The sequence below is a fragment of the Canis lupus genome, chromosome 24, assembly GCF_048164855.1.
Source record: "Canis lupus baileyi chromosome 24, mCanLup2.hap1, whole genome shotgun sequence".
In the NCBI taxonomy this organism is placed as follows: Eukaryota; Metazoa; Chordata; class Mammalia; order Carnivora; family Canidae; genus Canis; species Canis lupus.
The window spans coordinates 9,726,244-9,742,756 of NC_132861.1; the positions used below are offsets into that span (position 1 = coordinate 9,726,244).

Sequence of the window (16,513 nt, forward strand, 5' to 3'; positions counted from 1 at the left end):
GAGAAAGGGGCAACTCAAGCAGAGGGAATAGCATGACAGGTGCATGGAGGCATCTGCTAAGAGTCTCTCCGTGTCCTTCCCTCACTTCACCCTCCTACCACACAGCCCTATCTTAGCACACATGTTCAAACTTCCTCTTCACTATGGAACTGTAAAATCCTCATGAACAGGACTACATATTGTCTTTATTCCATGCATGTAGCATAGTGCCTGGCATAATTAAACAATTGTATTACTTAATACTTGTTGAACTGAACCCATCTGACTCTGTAACACAGCCCTTGTGTGAATGAAATAATTGAGCAAGTATATATATGAAAAACTTAAACTCTTACATCCTATAAAAATGTATGTTTCTAATTCTTATGATTAGAATTAAGGTCTTGAATGGCAAACCAATGAGTTTAGACTCTATTTGGAGGACAACTGGGAGCTAGCAGGTTTCTGGGAAGAATGTTGACCTGGTGTTGTTGTGTAGGTGGGCTACAGAAGATCTGTTTAAGGGACAATACAAATTAAAGACCATTGCATCTACTATGAGAAAAAGAATGAAGATGGGAATCTGGATGGAGTCTACTGAAACAGGAAGTTAGACAGTAAGTGCATCTTATACAAATGGACCTAAAGTCCAGTCATATCACCCTTTTGCAATAAAGAAAACATGCAAAATAGGTTTCCTGGTGAGATATTATAATAATTAAGCTGTTTAAGAAGAATGTTTAGAGTACTAACTCTAGAAACTTCCTCAAAATTCCTGCCAGTAAAAAAAAAAAAAAATAAAAAAAATTCCCTACCAGTGGTAGGATATTGGTCTGAATTACTACACCCAACCACTAAAAGTGATGTTGGCTATGCATTTCTGCATGACAGAGTGGCTTTCAGGCTCCTACCACTGGAACAGAAATGACATTGGCAGTGTGGCTGAGAGAGGGAGTTGTAACTAGCCCTATGTCCATGTCTGTCAAGTTTTCAAAACATTGTAGCTAGTGCCCATTTACAAGAAAACAATGGGAATATAGGAACAAGCTAAGTGTCACCCTAAGGAAGCAAAGAGATAATTCAAAGTTAGGTACATTTTATAAAAAAAACTGCACTAATTTCTACAAGTCAACGGAGGAATTAAAAATGGGTAGGATGATTAATGGTGAGAAAACCACCAAATGTAATGTGTGGACCTTGTCTGAATCTTGATTGAAGCAGCTCAACTGTTAAAAGACATTTTTCAATATGATAATCAAAGCACCTTGAATATGGACTGGAGATTTGGTTATGTCAGAATTATGGTCCATTTAGTTAGGTTGAAATTAACACTGTGGGTAGGTAAGAACATATCCATATTTCCTAGAATGCATACTGATTATATGGAGTTCAATGAAATAATGTCTCTGTCTGATTCAAATGCTTTAACAGAGGGAAAGAAGATATAAATGAAGCAAACCTGACAAAATCTTGATAACTGTTGAATGTGAGTGCTGGTGATACGTTGTGCATCATACTATTCCTTCCCCCTTTGTCTTTGAAAAATTTCATAATAAGACACCTTTTAAAAGATAAGGCTCAGTTATAAAAAGTGCCCTATAATGGCAATAATGAAGGAATATTTCATTGAGGAACTAAACTAAATTTAAAAACACATTAAAAAATCAAACACCATCTTTAACCCAGGTTTCATCATAGAGGTGTGAATGTTCACTCAGATTTCAGGTCCAACTACATCCTTCCACATAAATGTGTGGGATGAGTGGGAGGGGTCTCAGAGTGTTCATACTTATGACACATGACAAGGATGTATGGTGTCACTTACAGAGCCATCCTTTATCATACCTATATCACAATATAGTTTGGGTCCTTTCAGAAATATTTGGGTTTCAAAAGTTTATGAGTGAGATCAGTTAATCATTTCACCATATAACAAATTTTCATTCACCCTTGATAGGTATGTTACTCTGTAAAGTTCTGGGGAGAATTCACAGATAAATTTAAAAAGACAACCTGAGACCTTTAAAAGGTGTAGTTACAAGATGCCACAAGGCAGTGTCAGGTTGGAAGAGCACATAAATTTAGGAGAGCATCCATTAGCTTTGCTTATTCATTTTCATTTCTTCATTTATTCTTTGGCAAATATTTACCAAAGGCCCACTCTACTCTAAGCACTGTGCTAGCTGCTGAGGAGTTGCTAGGGGAGCTGGTAGTATGCAGGGGAGGCAGGCATTAGAAAATAAACACACCCAGGATATAATTACAAAATAGAAAGTGCTGTGAAGGAAAAGGGGAGACATATCTGTGACTGTGGGGTTAGGGCAGGACTCTCTGGGATGGTGACATTGAAGTTGGGACCTGGAAATAACCAATGATAGATATAGTCAGAGAAGGTGTCAAGGCGGAATAGAATTTGGACACTGGCGTTGTAGGAATTCATATAAGTAGGGAAGAAAGGACAGTTGATTGTGGTTCACTCTCTTCTGGTTGTATTAGAGACTGTTCTGGCCAGCCATTCTCTGTTACTTCCCTGTAATCCCTTTACCCCACTTTACCCTCCTGCAGGGCACTGACCTCCTGTTGATATATGATGACACATTATATATTTGTTTTCTACCTGTCTCCCCACTGCACTTAAGTGCAGCAAGGGCAAGGAATTTGTTTTATTCCTTTCATATCCTCGCCTTCTAGCTTAATACTCAATAAATATTTGTTGCATTAAGGAGTAAGAAAGCATTAAAATCTATAAGGTCATGAATTGTCTCCAGCTTAGAAGCCTGACATTCAACCCAAGACTCCCATTAAGCCTATTGAAAGAGCTATTTCTGCAACCAAGCAAGATGCTGACAAATAAAGCACCAATCTGCCCAGGAGTAGAATATAGTATCACGGATGACAGCATGTCATTTCAGTAGAGAACTTGACTAGTGGTGTGTTGAGAAGGCCTGGCTTATGAAATCTTTAAAGCAGTTTGTCAAAGTGCAGCTCGTGACCTGTTACTCGGTCATCAAACCTATGTATTGGGTGCTAACCAGGATGAGTTCAATGCGATAGAATAGAAAGCCACAGAAGAGAAAATAGCAGGATGCTGACATCCTGAGGGCAAGTGAGCATTATTTCATTAAACTTTTGTTTTCAGTCTCTGCCTGTGTCTACAGATATGGGGTGTGTGTTCTTGGGTCATAATGCAAAATATGTTTTTTTCTGTGGGTCGTGGTCAAAAAGACTGTAGGGTGAAATGCCTGAGTGGCTCAATGGTTGAGCATCTGCCTTTGGCTCAGGGTGTGATCCCAGGATCCGGGATTCAGTCCCACATCAGGCTCCTTGTAGGGAGCTTGCTTTTCCCTCTGCCTATGTCTCTGCTTCTGTGTCTCTCATGGATAAATAAATAAAATCTTAAAAAAAAAAAAAAAGACTCCAGGGGCTGTGGGAATAGCAGTCACTTGCAGACCATTATCTGGGCATTAGACTCAGGCCTACCCTAAATGACAAGTCCAGCTTCCTGAGCCATTTTATTAGAACCATATTGAAGCTGGGCATCAAGGGAAAGAGAAGAACAGCTTCTTACAGGAGTTTTTTTTTTTTTAAGATTTTATTTATTTATTCATAGACACAGAGAAAGAGAGGCAGAGACACAGACAGAGGGAGAAGCAGGCTCCCTGCAGGGAGCCCGATGCGGGACTCGATCCCGGGTCTCCAGGATCACACCCCAGGTTGCAGGCGGCGCCAAACTGCTCCGCCACCAGGGCTGCCCCTTACAGGAGTTTTTGCCACTATGCTAGTGGGAACATTATACAGGGGATCCAACTTAAAGGGACAGTAAGGACAGTGCAGACTGGATGTGCAGGGATGGCCACCAGGAGCAGTGCCAGAAGCTGCCATATTTTGACAAAGGAAGGTCATAAAGCAAAGTTTTAGCTATTTCTCTGCAGGATCCCCTTTCAGATTACATGATGAAGGCAGTGAGCTAACACAGAGTCTAATCCTACATATATCTTTGTTAATACATATTATATTATAAAATGCATACACAGTTACAATATATATTACAATATGTATTCTACTAGAAAATATATATACATACATATACAATAATATACATATATGTATGATATAGGTGTTATGTATATGCATTATATAATATAAATGATAATACAAGATACACTTCCAACATCTATAGTAACGGAAAGACTTCCAGTGCAAGGTATACAGGAGAAGCTCACTCAACATCTGTTAAATACATTCACCAAATAAGTGAAATCCTTTGTAGTCTAGTTAGTTTTTTATTTTGTCAACATCAAAACACTTATTAAATGCCTGGTTCATATGCACTAGTTTATTTAAATGTCAGCTCATTTAATAAAAAAAGATTTTAGGTTTCATTAGATTCTTAAATATTTTTGGAGGCATACAGTGACTACGTAAAATTCACTTAATACATGCCTACCAGAAGTTTATGATCTAAGACTGTGATAAGTCTATGAACTCACAGAGACATACTTGTTGCTACTGATCCCTTATAAAAGTTATGTTTAGGGATCCCTGGATGGCTCAGAGGTTTAGCGCCCGTCTTTAGCCCAGGGCGTGGTCCTGGAGTCCCAGGATCGAGTCCCACATCAGGCTCCCTGCATGGAGCCTGCTTCTCCCTCTGCCTATTTCTCTGCCTCTCTCTCTCTCTCTCTCTCTCTCTGTGTCACTCATGAATAAATAAATAAAATCTTTAAAAAAAAGTTATGTTGGGCAGCCCTGGTGGCGCAGCGGTTTGGCGCCGCCTGCAGCCTGGGGTGTGATCCTGGAGACCCGGGATCGAGTCCCACATCGGGCTCCCTGCATGGAGCCTGCTTCTCCTTCTGCCTGTGTCTCTGCCTCTCTCTCTCTCTCTCTCTGTGTCTATGAATAAATAAATAAAATCTTTAAAAAAAAAAAAAAGTTATGTTTATATACTATGAGCAAGAAAGACTGTGAGTAAAGAAGGAATTGAGATGGCTGTCGGATCATGGGAGTGGTCCATTCAGTGGAAACACAGTAAGAGCTAATAAGCAACAAAAATACTACGTAGTTCACAGAAGTCCTATTATAATGCAACATTTTTTCCAAATACATGAAATTATAAGTTCTATTATTTAATTTGTATACTTGTTATACATAAAAAAAAAATCTCTTAGAGGAAAAAAAAGTTCCCTAACACACATACTCAACTTTTATAAATCACAAAATACGAGCAAATTAATGACTAATAGAGATTTCCTTCCTAGAAACAGAATGGTATCATATGTAAATATCTAATAGTTTCATTAGAGATGGTGCAGAATAATTAACAAGTAATGAATTCTCCCAAATCATTAATAAACAAAATGTTTCTTCTCTATTAGAGCAAGATGTTGTGCCTTTACCATTTACAAATTAACTTTTACTACCTTCATTAAAAAGAAAGTTAAACCATCGATAGCCAAGGTGCATGTAATTAACCCTGTGTCATGGAAGTTTCCTCTCATTAATTTTTCTGAACTCTTATACAATATTGCTTACAAGGTTATGCTAGAACTAATGTAACCAGGCTATTACTCAGATAAAGGAAAAGCAGAGGCATGCAGTTTGGACCCATTTGATATTGGTTAACCCATGGTATCCTGTTCTTTAATTCATAAACGATAAAAGAAAACATTTTATTTGTACATGTTGGAGAAGGCTATGCCAAAAGCAAAGGAAAAACTACCTCAGGCTTATTTCAATGCTTTACATCAAATAAAGAGTATTTGCATTAATATTTAGAAGAAATAAATTATAAATCCTACCTCTTTTGTAATATAAAATGCAGTGGTATCTATTTTCCAATCACACACTAAGCTATTTTTACAGATTTCAATTTTGCAGCACAGATAGTTGTACTGAATCTTTTAGTGAAAACTTCAGTGCACAGAAAAATTCCATGACATCACAGCTTGTTGTTCTATAGACTTACATACAAAAATTACCTCTGAAATACTGCAATTCCAAACAGAAACTTAAAAAATAATTCCTGCCTCTGAAAAGGGACATTATTAAGTAAATCCCTGCATGCAGATGCTATTGGCACCTCTCCTCCCACCCTGCATCCCCATCCATTGAAACCTTTAGGAGAATCTTCCCTACATTAAGCATTTAACAACCAATGATCCACGCCATACTGATTGCCAGCCTTTCATACCTACCAAGCCCTTTTATGAAGCTGATCACACAGGATCGTCTCCAACAAGCTGTTGTAATCTCCATGAGCTTGAAAGGAACCCAAACGAACAGTCTGGAACTGCTATGGAGACTATGTTCCAAAGCAAAAAAACATAATGACGGACTCCATGATCCCGTTGCTCACTCGAACCATAAGTGTCTCAGCCACAAGGTAGGGTTCTCTTATTTTTGGCCCAAGGTGTATTTTTAGTCAGGTGCTAAAGACCTACAGTAGAAGACAAATTAAAACAGGCCTTCTGTCCAGGGCAGACTCTTCATACCGATGGGACAATTTTTAGCTGCACAGTAAGACAGTGACCTACAACTCACAGAGTGCCCGTATGTCTATATTTATCCACAAGAACATACTATGCTGACAGATTAGTAAAGCTGCTCAAAGCACTCCAGGAACATGAGCCCGACCCACACAGCTCACCATAAACAGTCCATGCATACCGAACACACACACTCCCCACAGATTTACCTCGCCAAGGCTGTTGTGCTCTGTGATTGAAGAAATAAATGTAAGAGCACAGATAACACAGGGCGGGTGATAAACCGTTGCTTTGGGAACTAGGAGCTCTTGGCCACAAGTACAAACAGCTTTAAACAGCTTAAATTCTTACAGGCAAAACTAAGAGCAGAGAATCCCCACGTGAAGCCAAGAGTCAGTGAGAAACCATACACCCTTAAGGAGAAATGAAACACTGAACATCTGTTGATACAACTAGTAAAGAAAAGTGACCGCGTTTAAATCCATTGTTCAATTATTTTAAAGCACAGCCTCAATCAACTGGTTAAAAACTTAATTGAGAAGAGCAAGAAGGAGCCAGTATTGATCGGTGAACATTAGGTATCTCACCTCCAAGAGAAAGCAGATTTAGACTAGTGGAGAGACGGAGAAAGAAAACGCAAAGTTAACTTAAAAACAAAAGTGTAACTAATTGATCTTTCAGTGGCCATTATTTCTGACAGAAGACTTCTATGAGGGTCAGTGAAAATCTATGTCTTCACTACCATGGCCTCAAAGAGCATGAAACCCAAGTAATTTTCTGTTCTTGATTTACTCAGGGTCATTGAAGGTTTTTTTTTTTTTTTTAGCAACATAGGTTGGAATTACAAATGGCGCAGTGTGGGGAATTGCCTGATGAGCTGAAGCCTTTCACAGGAAAGAGAATCATGTCTGAGTTACCCACATGAACACTTCAAGTGATTCAGGCAAGCTAAGGTGCCGGCAAAGATGCCCCATGTTACCGCTGAGTCTTACATATTTGAGGTTTGTAACCTTTTTTAAAGAGTTGGCTGGTGGGCACATGCAGCATTTGGTTTATGTTTTACTAAAAGGGGTCCAAATAATTACAATACAAGGGTCTGCCTATGGAGGTATCTGTGTTTTTGCTAACAAGGATTCTTTCTCAACTCTTCTTTCCACGTCTGAACTGGAATCAAGACTTGACTGAAAATTTGCACTTTGTCAGCTTCCAATCTCTGGTGCTATTATTAGACCAGCCTTCCAAATGATGTGACTGTCATTCAATTAAAAGAACATGACTTAAAGCAGCTTCATAGAAATATGAAAAGAAGTATTTGTCATTTTATTGTTCACTCTTTTTACAGATACCTCTTCCCAAACCACATTTGAAGGCAGTGTAAGGAGGAAAAAAAGGGCAGCAAAGAGTGTATTAATGGGGCACTGAACTAGATTCAGCTACTCTGCTAGGCACTTTTCACATTTCACAGGGGCCTCACAGTAACCTTATAAGGTAGGCATCACATCTCCATTTTAAGAGTCCATGGAAAGGAATAAAAATAAGATTGCCCAAGGTCATTCAGATGGAGGTTTGTAGGACTCCCAGGGTCACTGCATTTATTTATTTTTATTCTAGTACTTCTCTTAATATGAATTGGAACTTCTTTTTTTCTGCTTTTTTAAATTTTTTATTTTCTCTCTCTTTTTAAATTTAAATTCGTTAGTTAACGTACAGTTTTGGTTTCAGGAGTAGAATTCAGTGACTCGCCACTTACAAATAACACCCATTGCTCTTCACAAGTGCCCTCTGTAATACCTATCACCCATCTAGCCCATCTCCCTACCCACTTCCCTCCATCAACCCTCAGTTTGTTCTCTATCATTAGGAGTCTCTTATGGCTGGTTTCCCTCTCCTTTTTCTCTTTTCCCCCTTCCCATATGTTCATCTGTTTTCCTTCTTAGAATCTACATATGTGTAAGATCATATGGTATTTGTTTTTGTCTGATTGACTTATTTCACTAAGCATAATACACTCTAGTTCCATCCACATTGCTGCAAATAAAATAGCAAGATAGCCAAACTATGGAGAGAGCCCAAATGTCCATCAACTGGAGAATGGATAAAGAAGATGTGGAATGTATATATACATATATGTATATACACAATGAATTGCAACTTCTAAGCAGTGGTAACCTTAGCGTATTTGTCTTTGTATATGTTTAAGAGCAGCCCTCAAATAATCTACTTTTTAAAAAATTTTTACCTAGAAATTTCACTTATTCAAAACCCTGCTGAATTCTGGAGATTGCAATCTTATTTGATGCCCTCCATGATCTATTTTTCCTTCTGTGATAGCCAGGCACTTACTGCTTTGGGGAGTGTCCTAAGGGCATGAATCACATTGTTCTCATCTTTGAGTTTCTAAAGTCTAGTAAAAGTTGAATTAATGAATAATTAAAGGTGTCCTTATAGTCTAAACAGATGGCACAAAGTCCTTCTATTAAAGTTCAGTCTTTGATACTAAGAGTTCCTACCTCACCTCGTTCATCTCCACTCAGAGCTTACTTCTCCTCAGCTGGACATTATTTTAACATCATAATTTCCTCCTCAAATTATATTAGATTAAAAGCAATCATGGATGGGTGAAGGCTCCTAAAGTCTTAAGTGACAGCTGTCAGCTGATGGCTGATAGTAATTTAAAAATCAGGAACAACAAAAGGCAGACATAAAACTTTTGAAGGACAGGAAGTTAAAGATAATTTCGTATAAAGAGTTGACCTTTAACATTTCAAGAGCTCCAAAGGTAGCCATATACTGTAGAATTTTTAATAATTAATATACTTGCTGATGATCTGAATTCATTTAGATATGGTTAAATTATGTTAGCATCCTATAGCCACAGACATAATATAGAAAATACTAAGGTAATATACTTGCTGATGATCTGAATTCATTTAGATATGGTTAAATTATGTTAGCATCCTATAGCCACAGACATAATATAGAAAATACTAAGGTAATAGAATTCTATTCAAAATTATTAAGTTAAATGTTTTGACACTTCAAGGGTTAAGCTTCATGACTTGGAGAGGATTGCTCAGAGATCATTTGTTCCCTGATGATGCTAAATAAATGTCATGCATTTTAAACTATATTAATATAATCTAAATTTAATAAAATCAACTGGATTACTGGCATGTTTAATTGATAGTTCCATAATAACCCTCAAATCTAAATTAAATTATTACTTTAACAGTTAATCTAATATTCATAAAAATTTCCTTTATGCTTCTGGGTGGCCTGGTGGCATGACTGCAAATATTTTTAAGAGCAAATAAAAGCTCAAATCCGATCCTTCTACCTTCACAAGCTTAGAAGTTACAAGGAAGTCCTTGGGTGTGTTTAGTTTACCTCACTGCTTCAGGAAAGATTGTTCTTAGGCTACTGGTCGACTGATAGCTATTTTACTAGCACGAAGGTTAGATCATATAACCACTCTCATTAAAGGTAGCCTACTGGCCTATTCATTTTCGTTAATGTCAAAGTCAATCCACACTATTCTATTATGGGAAGCAAGAAATATCCTTTAGACATCAACCAAGAAATTTTTTCCAGCTTGAGGAAAAAGCCAGCGTTTAAAATGATCACATTAAACACTATATCATTCAAAACCCTTAAGTGACAAGAAACTTAAGCTGATGATGATTCTTGGGTTTTTTTTTTTTTTTTTTTCATTATTGGTCTTGTAAATCCAGTATTTCTTACGGAGGCTTTAGAACTAGCTTGTGATATAGTTAATGAAACATTTCAGTAATAAAGTGGTTACATTTTATATGTATAATAATTAGTCTTCCTGGAAACATAGTATATACAAGTGTTAAAGTATTATCACAGAAAAATGGCAGGTAACAATAGATGCCAGTGCCAAAAGGATTATACCATTTCACTCTTTTTCCATGAGATAACATAGTACAGAATATACTCATTCATCTGTATTAATAAATCTTTCAGAGACAAAGAACCTCTGAGGCTGTCTTAAGGTAGGAATCAAGTAAAACACCAGAATTAAGTAACCATAAGCAAACATCACCTGCAGCCTAGTCTTTTCCTGGTAGAAACCATAATAAGATCCAGAGAACTTCTAAAAGACAATGTGTCATTGTGCCTGGAAGTAGTGGCTATCAAAGAGGCATCTAGTAGTAGGTAGTGTTTGCCAAGCATGTCATTGCCTCGACATATGCTGCAAACAAATGTAGCCTAAAATGTTTACCCGGAAGACCTCTAGGAAAATACCAATGTCCTGGCACAGGGTGCCTCTGGAGGCAAGCCACCACTAAGGTGGTGTTCTACCAGACAGGTGTGCTATGCTTATTGGGTACAGATTGTCTCAACCTACATTGAGACCCTCTTTAAGCCTCCATGTATTACCCATGGCATAAATTACCAGGTAGACTTAAACTCAGCCTTGGGGAGGAGAAGCAGAAGGGATTCTACGTGAATGAGAAGTGAAAGAACTTACATATTACATGTTCTTATGTACTCTAAATGCTTTTTCTCCAAAAAGTTTCTCTCTTGATTTCCATTAATCAGCTTATAAATATTCCCTTGTTTTACAATAACAATCCCCAACTGGATCTTTCCCCTGCCTACAGTCTTTAAATTATACTATTTTGGAGGACTATTGTGTTGATCTTGTTTCTTGAATTTAACTCTTTTATTTTAGGGGAAAGGGGCTGACAAAAGCCCAGAAATAATCCAAAGCTGGGGAGTTCTATAAAAAAAAGTACAGATTCCAGAGCCTCAACCTCTGGTGAGACTAGAATCCATCTTTTTTTAAAAGCTCCATAAGTGATTCTGATGTACAGCCAGGTTTGGAAGCTACTGATAGCCTCTGAGAATATGTAATAATGAATGTGTAATAATGAATGATAATTGAGTATTCTGTTACTGTCTCCCTAACAGGGGAATGCAGAAGAAAGTTTAAAATAGCTAACTGTTTGAACAGAGCTATCAAGCTGGTAACCTCAAACTTCCAACTTCCAACATAATGAAACATCAGGAAGTAAACCTAAAAAATCTTAAGTTTTGCTTATTCTTTCCTTAATTTGTGTCTTACCTTAAAACAGCCTCATGTAGTGGAAAGGGAGGTGGGCAGGGAGGGGGTTGGGGTGACTGGGTGATGGGCATTGAGCGGTGCACTTGACGGGATGAGCACTGGGTGATATGCTATATGTTGGCAAACTGAATTCCAATAAAAAAAAAAAAAACAGCCTCACAAGTTCCTCTTTTCTGCTCCACATAGATATCAATCCCAAATCTAAGTACATTATACACAGACTAACACAAATCCTCACTCCAAGTCTAACTTTTATTTACACTCAACTCAAGCAAATGGGATACAGAAAATAAAAAGGCAAGATGTAACAAATGATCATTTGATGGATGCAAAATGTCTTAAAAGCACTCACACAATTAATGACTATGCCAACAAAGGCAGGGCAATGTCATTTAGTTTAGAGTCAATCTCCTGGAATCCATTAATAGTCCTTAAATACATTTCTGAATAGTTGCCCAGAATAGAAAAAAAGGGTGTGTGCATATGTGTGCTGGAGGATAAAGGGTGAAAACTTCTGAAGGATTTTCAGAATTTCATCCAAAATATCTAAATACCCAGGAAAATAAACCTGACCATGGGAGCTCAGTTCCGATTGACTGGAGTTCAGGCATGTCTAGTCAGAATGAGAGTAAATAACTACTTGTATCAAAGAGAGCATCCTTTAAAGCAAGACTTCTGAATTCGAAGTTTTGACTGAAGACATTAACTTTCTCTATAAAGTTTGCCAACTCTAGTCACATAGTTTATGCCAGGAGCTCAGGAAATTAGCCCATAGTCTTTTATGCTACTTTTTAAGAAAGCATATAGAAGGATCCCTGGATGGCTCAGTAGTTTAGCGTCTGCCTTCTGCCCAGGGCGTGATCCTGGAATCCCGGGATCCAGTCGTGCGTTGGGCTCCTTGCATGGGGCCTGCTTCTCCCTCTGCCTGTGTCTCTGCCTCTCTCTGTCTCTCTTTTGTCTCTCTCTGTGTCTTTCATGAATAAATAAATAAAATCTTTAAAAAAAAGAGAAAGCATATAGAATCCAACAGTGTCTAAGAACAAACTATCCTGAATGTTAGGGACCCACACAGCTAAGTATCCCATCCATTTCCATTCAATGCTTATGAATCATCTATACTGGTTTTATTTAGAAGCAAAGAGAAATTTGCAAAAGAGAAATTTATACACAGTAATGTATAGAGTAAGAACACCACTATTTTGGGGGCTATAATTGGTTTTCTGCCAAGTTAAATTTTGCCTTTCCAAGTACAGTGAAGGAGTAGGGAGAGAGAAGGCACATAGCTTTTTACTGTTAAGGAATCCTCTTTCCCTACCACCTTCATTTCCATAATCTTGCACTGCCCAAAAAGGATTCTTTGAGACAACTCAGTTTACAACATGTTCTCCTTGTATTTTGGGTTATTGATATTTTTGAGAAGCAAAAAATATGGCCCAACAAAAGGTCCTTCTTCAGGTAAGATGTTGTGTCCAAAGCAGGGCATCAGGAGGAACCCACCTGTACCTAAATGAAGCAAAATATAGCTTCTGTGGCAGCATGGACTGATAAGTCCATGTTTAAGGGCTGTTTCTGCCATACAACTAGCCATGGGTCCTTGGGCAAGTCACATAGCCTGAGACAGACTATTCATTTGCAAATATGAGAAATTCAGACTTATACTATGAAAAAAACAGCAATCCTGCAGCATTTTAGAACTAACTAAACATTCCTTAGGCTAATCTAGGTTTCATTCAAAGAAGATCTCATATATCTAGCAGGCAGAATGACAAGCTTAATGTCAGAAGGCACTACTAAGCACAGTCAGTGTAAGGCAACTCCCAAAATGAAATCCAGGTATAGAGTGTCTTTATTTTATATTATGATGGTGAAATGCCTTAAAGTCCAAGATCTTATTGAAAAACAATTCAAGACAATTTCTTGTCTGTGCTGTTTCATATGAGCCACATATAACTATTGCACTTCAACTGTGACCAGAGCAACTGAGTTACTGAATTTTAATTTGCTTAAATTAAAATAAAAAAACTGGTGCTCGATTCACTTATTGAAAAAAATTTAGGTATGTTTGGAAGAATTGCATATGTGAAACTATATTTAATTATAAATTTTATGAAATCTAAGTAGAAATCAAGTATTTTGACCAATTTGGTATCCACAGTTAGATGTGCTGGAGGTGCAAAATAAACATTGGATTTTGAAAAAGTATTCGCCCCTCAAAATGTAAAATACTACTAATAATTTTATGCTGATTACATGTTGATAATATTTCAGATATATTGAAATAGGTAAACTATTTTATCAAAATTAATTTCAGATGTTTTAAAGCTCTGTTTAATGTGGCTACTAAAAAACCTAAAATTGCATATGCGTCTTGGATTACCTTCCTATTATACATGCTGTTCTCCAGATCAATTATTACTTTATAAGACAGATATCTGGGAAACCATTTTTGTGAATAAACATGGAAAGCCATTTAGAAAAGCCACAGTGTTGCATATTCATGAATTAGTAAACACCCATAATCAGATATATTCACAAATGATAAAAATATGGATTTATTGATTTAATAAGCAAACATCTATCAATCACTTCAAAAAGTATTAGGCTGGGGCTGAGAGATGATTACCCTTATCCCCACTTGACAGCTGAGAACATTAAATTAATCTATCCAAGATAGCACACTAATAAATGCTAGAGAAAAGGACCCAAATACAGCTTTTCTGGCTTAGAAGTTTTTACCCTTCCTACTATACCAGTTTGCTTCCTAGAAGTCGAGAAGTAAAAACACCATAAAAGATATTCAATGCTTCCACATGGTGCCCAAATCCATGTAACACCAAAATATAAAACTAACTAGAGAGCAGATTTTTAAACATCTTAATACTATCTTAGCACTATTATCATCTACATTATAATAGATGACACACTGATTTGTAAGAGCTCCTGTATTGCCATCAACATTCTCACTAAATATCTCCTGGATTTCCACCTTGCCTGCCTCTTTGGGGTAGTTACCTCACATTTCTTTGCACACAGTGGGTTCTCAATGAATATTAGTTGATTTCTTTAAGTTTTTAAATTTTAAAATTTTATTTATTTATTTTTAAAGATTTTATTTATTTACTTGAGAGAGAAGAGAACGTGAGAGAGCACAAACAGAGGGAGCAGCAGAGGGAGAAGCAGGCTCCCCGTCAAGCAGGGAGCCTGACAAGGGGTTTGATCCCCAGGCCTTAAGATAATGACCTGAGCCAAAGGTGGACATTTGACCCACTGAGCCACTCAGGCACCCCTATATTTTTAATTTTTTACACCACATTTCTATGGGAAGGAAACCTATAAAACTGTGTAAGATTGTGACTTCCTAAGACAGATTCTCTTTAGGCAAACAGGCACACCACTATTACAATTACAGAATAATTTCATCATGTGCATGTCATGTAGTGGTCTTGGAGTTTATATCCACTTGAAAACTCAGGAGGAATTCATGTGCTAGGAGAATGACCTCAGTATTTAGCTAGAAAAGCTAAACTGACAAAAGTGCATATGAATTTTTAGTAGGCTTCCTTTTCATTCTGACATGCAGTTCTGGAATTCCCTTCCATCTGCTATGGCCAGTCATCAAGCCACTCTTTTGCCTTGCTTCTTCCACGTTGAACTATACTCTTCTTTACTTGACATTCCTTTTCCTCCCAATCATGCTGACCCATCTTCTCTTTCAAAGACCTTTTAAAAATTCCACTTGTGTCACAAAACCTCCCTTTAACCAAATAAGAGGGAAACAGTTATTTTCCTTACGCAGTTAGATCCTGGGACACAATAACTTTGAGCTCCCAAGTTCGAAAGGGGTAAAAATATTTAAATATGTAACTATATGAATGGAGTTTTATTATTGCAAAACCTTTTGGCTTGAATGATTATCTCTGATGTCAACTATATTGCTATAGGGTTCCTCTACCTGAATAATTCTCATTCTCAGGCAGCCGCTCTAGAATCTGTTGACATGCTGACCTGTCTTTCTGAAATACTGTGTGGTGGATATATAATTATAAAAATTAATTTTAAGTTCTTTATTTTGCAATATTTATGCAGAGAATTCAGAGCACACAAGACCGTAGAAGTTTTTTATAATCATGTTAGAGGTGCATGTCTGCCTTACTTTCCTAAGTGATGATCCACATGCCATTACTTATTAACTGTTCTCTGTAGCATTCTGAAATAGTTACTGCCATGCCCTGGCAGCCCATGAAAGTCAATGCAACTTCTAAAAGTTCTGTCATATAAGGGCAGGGAAGGAGGCATTGGAATCAGAATCTGATTCAACTAGCCTTAATGGGATGGAGTTTGAATTGGCATAAAAACATAGAAAAATATGTCATCATCAAGTTGCCTAGGACTGGGAGAAATTTCCTCCTAGAAGAATTTATAGAAAGTTATTTTTTTAAAATTTTTTTTAATTTTTATTTATTTATGATAGTCACACAGAGAGAGAGAGAGAGAGGCAGAGACATAGGCAGAGGGAGAAGCAGGCTCCTTGCACCGGGAGCCCGACGTGGGATTCGATCCTGGGTCTCCAGGATCGCGCCCTGGGCCAAAGGCAGGCGCTAAACCGCTGCGCCACCCAGGGTTCCCCCTAGAAGAATTTATATGGGTATACATGGCCCCAGAAAGCTCACTGCTCTCCTTGAGGAGGGAAAAGTGAAACAATTGATAATTGTCTGTCACATGGGAGCAAACCACGTGTGGCTATGAGTACAGTACAAAGCAGCTAAGAGAGATCATCTTGAACCTCATTTCTTAAGAAGTGCCAATGTCAGGACCCTTCATGGTGCATTGGTTTCCTGTGACAATCATAGTACACATTCCTAGGAGACTTCCGTACGTACAAACTTAGACAACTTAGATGAACTGACACCCCAATGCCATCCCAAGGGATTCCAGTGAGCTGTGAGGCATTCATTAGATG

The 16,513-nt window shown here is 37.7% G+C and overlaps 1 protein-coding gene across 8 annotated transcripts in view; it reads right to left on the bottom strand.

Moving 5' to 3' along the window:
• Positions 1 to 16,513, bottom strand: part of FRY (FRY microtubule binding protein) — a 429,394-nt gene that overhangs the window by 226,274 nt on the left and 186,607 nt on the right. The window contains exon 1 of one of the 8 annotated variants that reach the window (XM_072795522.1): positions 6,171 to 6,535. The exons of the other annotated variants lie outside the window; for them this stretch is intronic. Within the exon in view, the coding sequence (XP_072651623.1) occupies positions 6,171 to 6,231 (61 nt within the window). The 5' untranslated portion in view covers positions 6,232 to 6,535. Of the gene's footprint in view, positions 1 to 6,170; positions 6,536 to 16,513 lie in introns of those variants that run through there. 8 annotated transcript variants of the gene reach the window in all.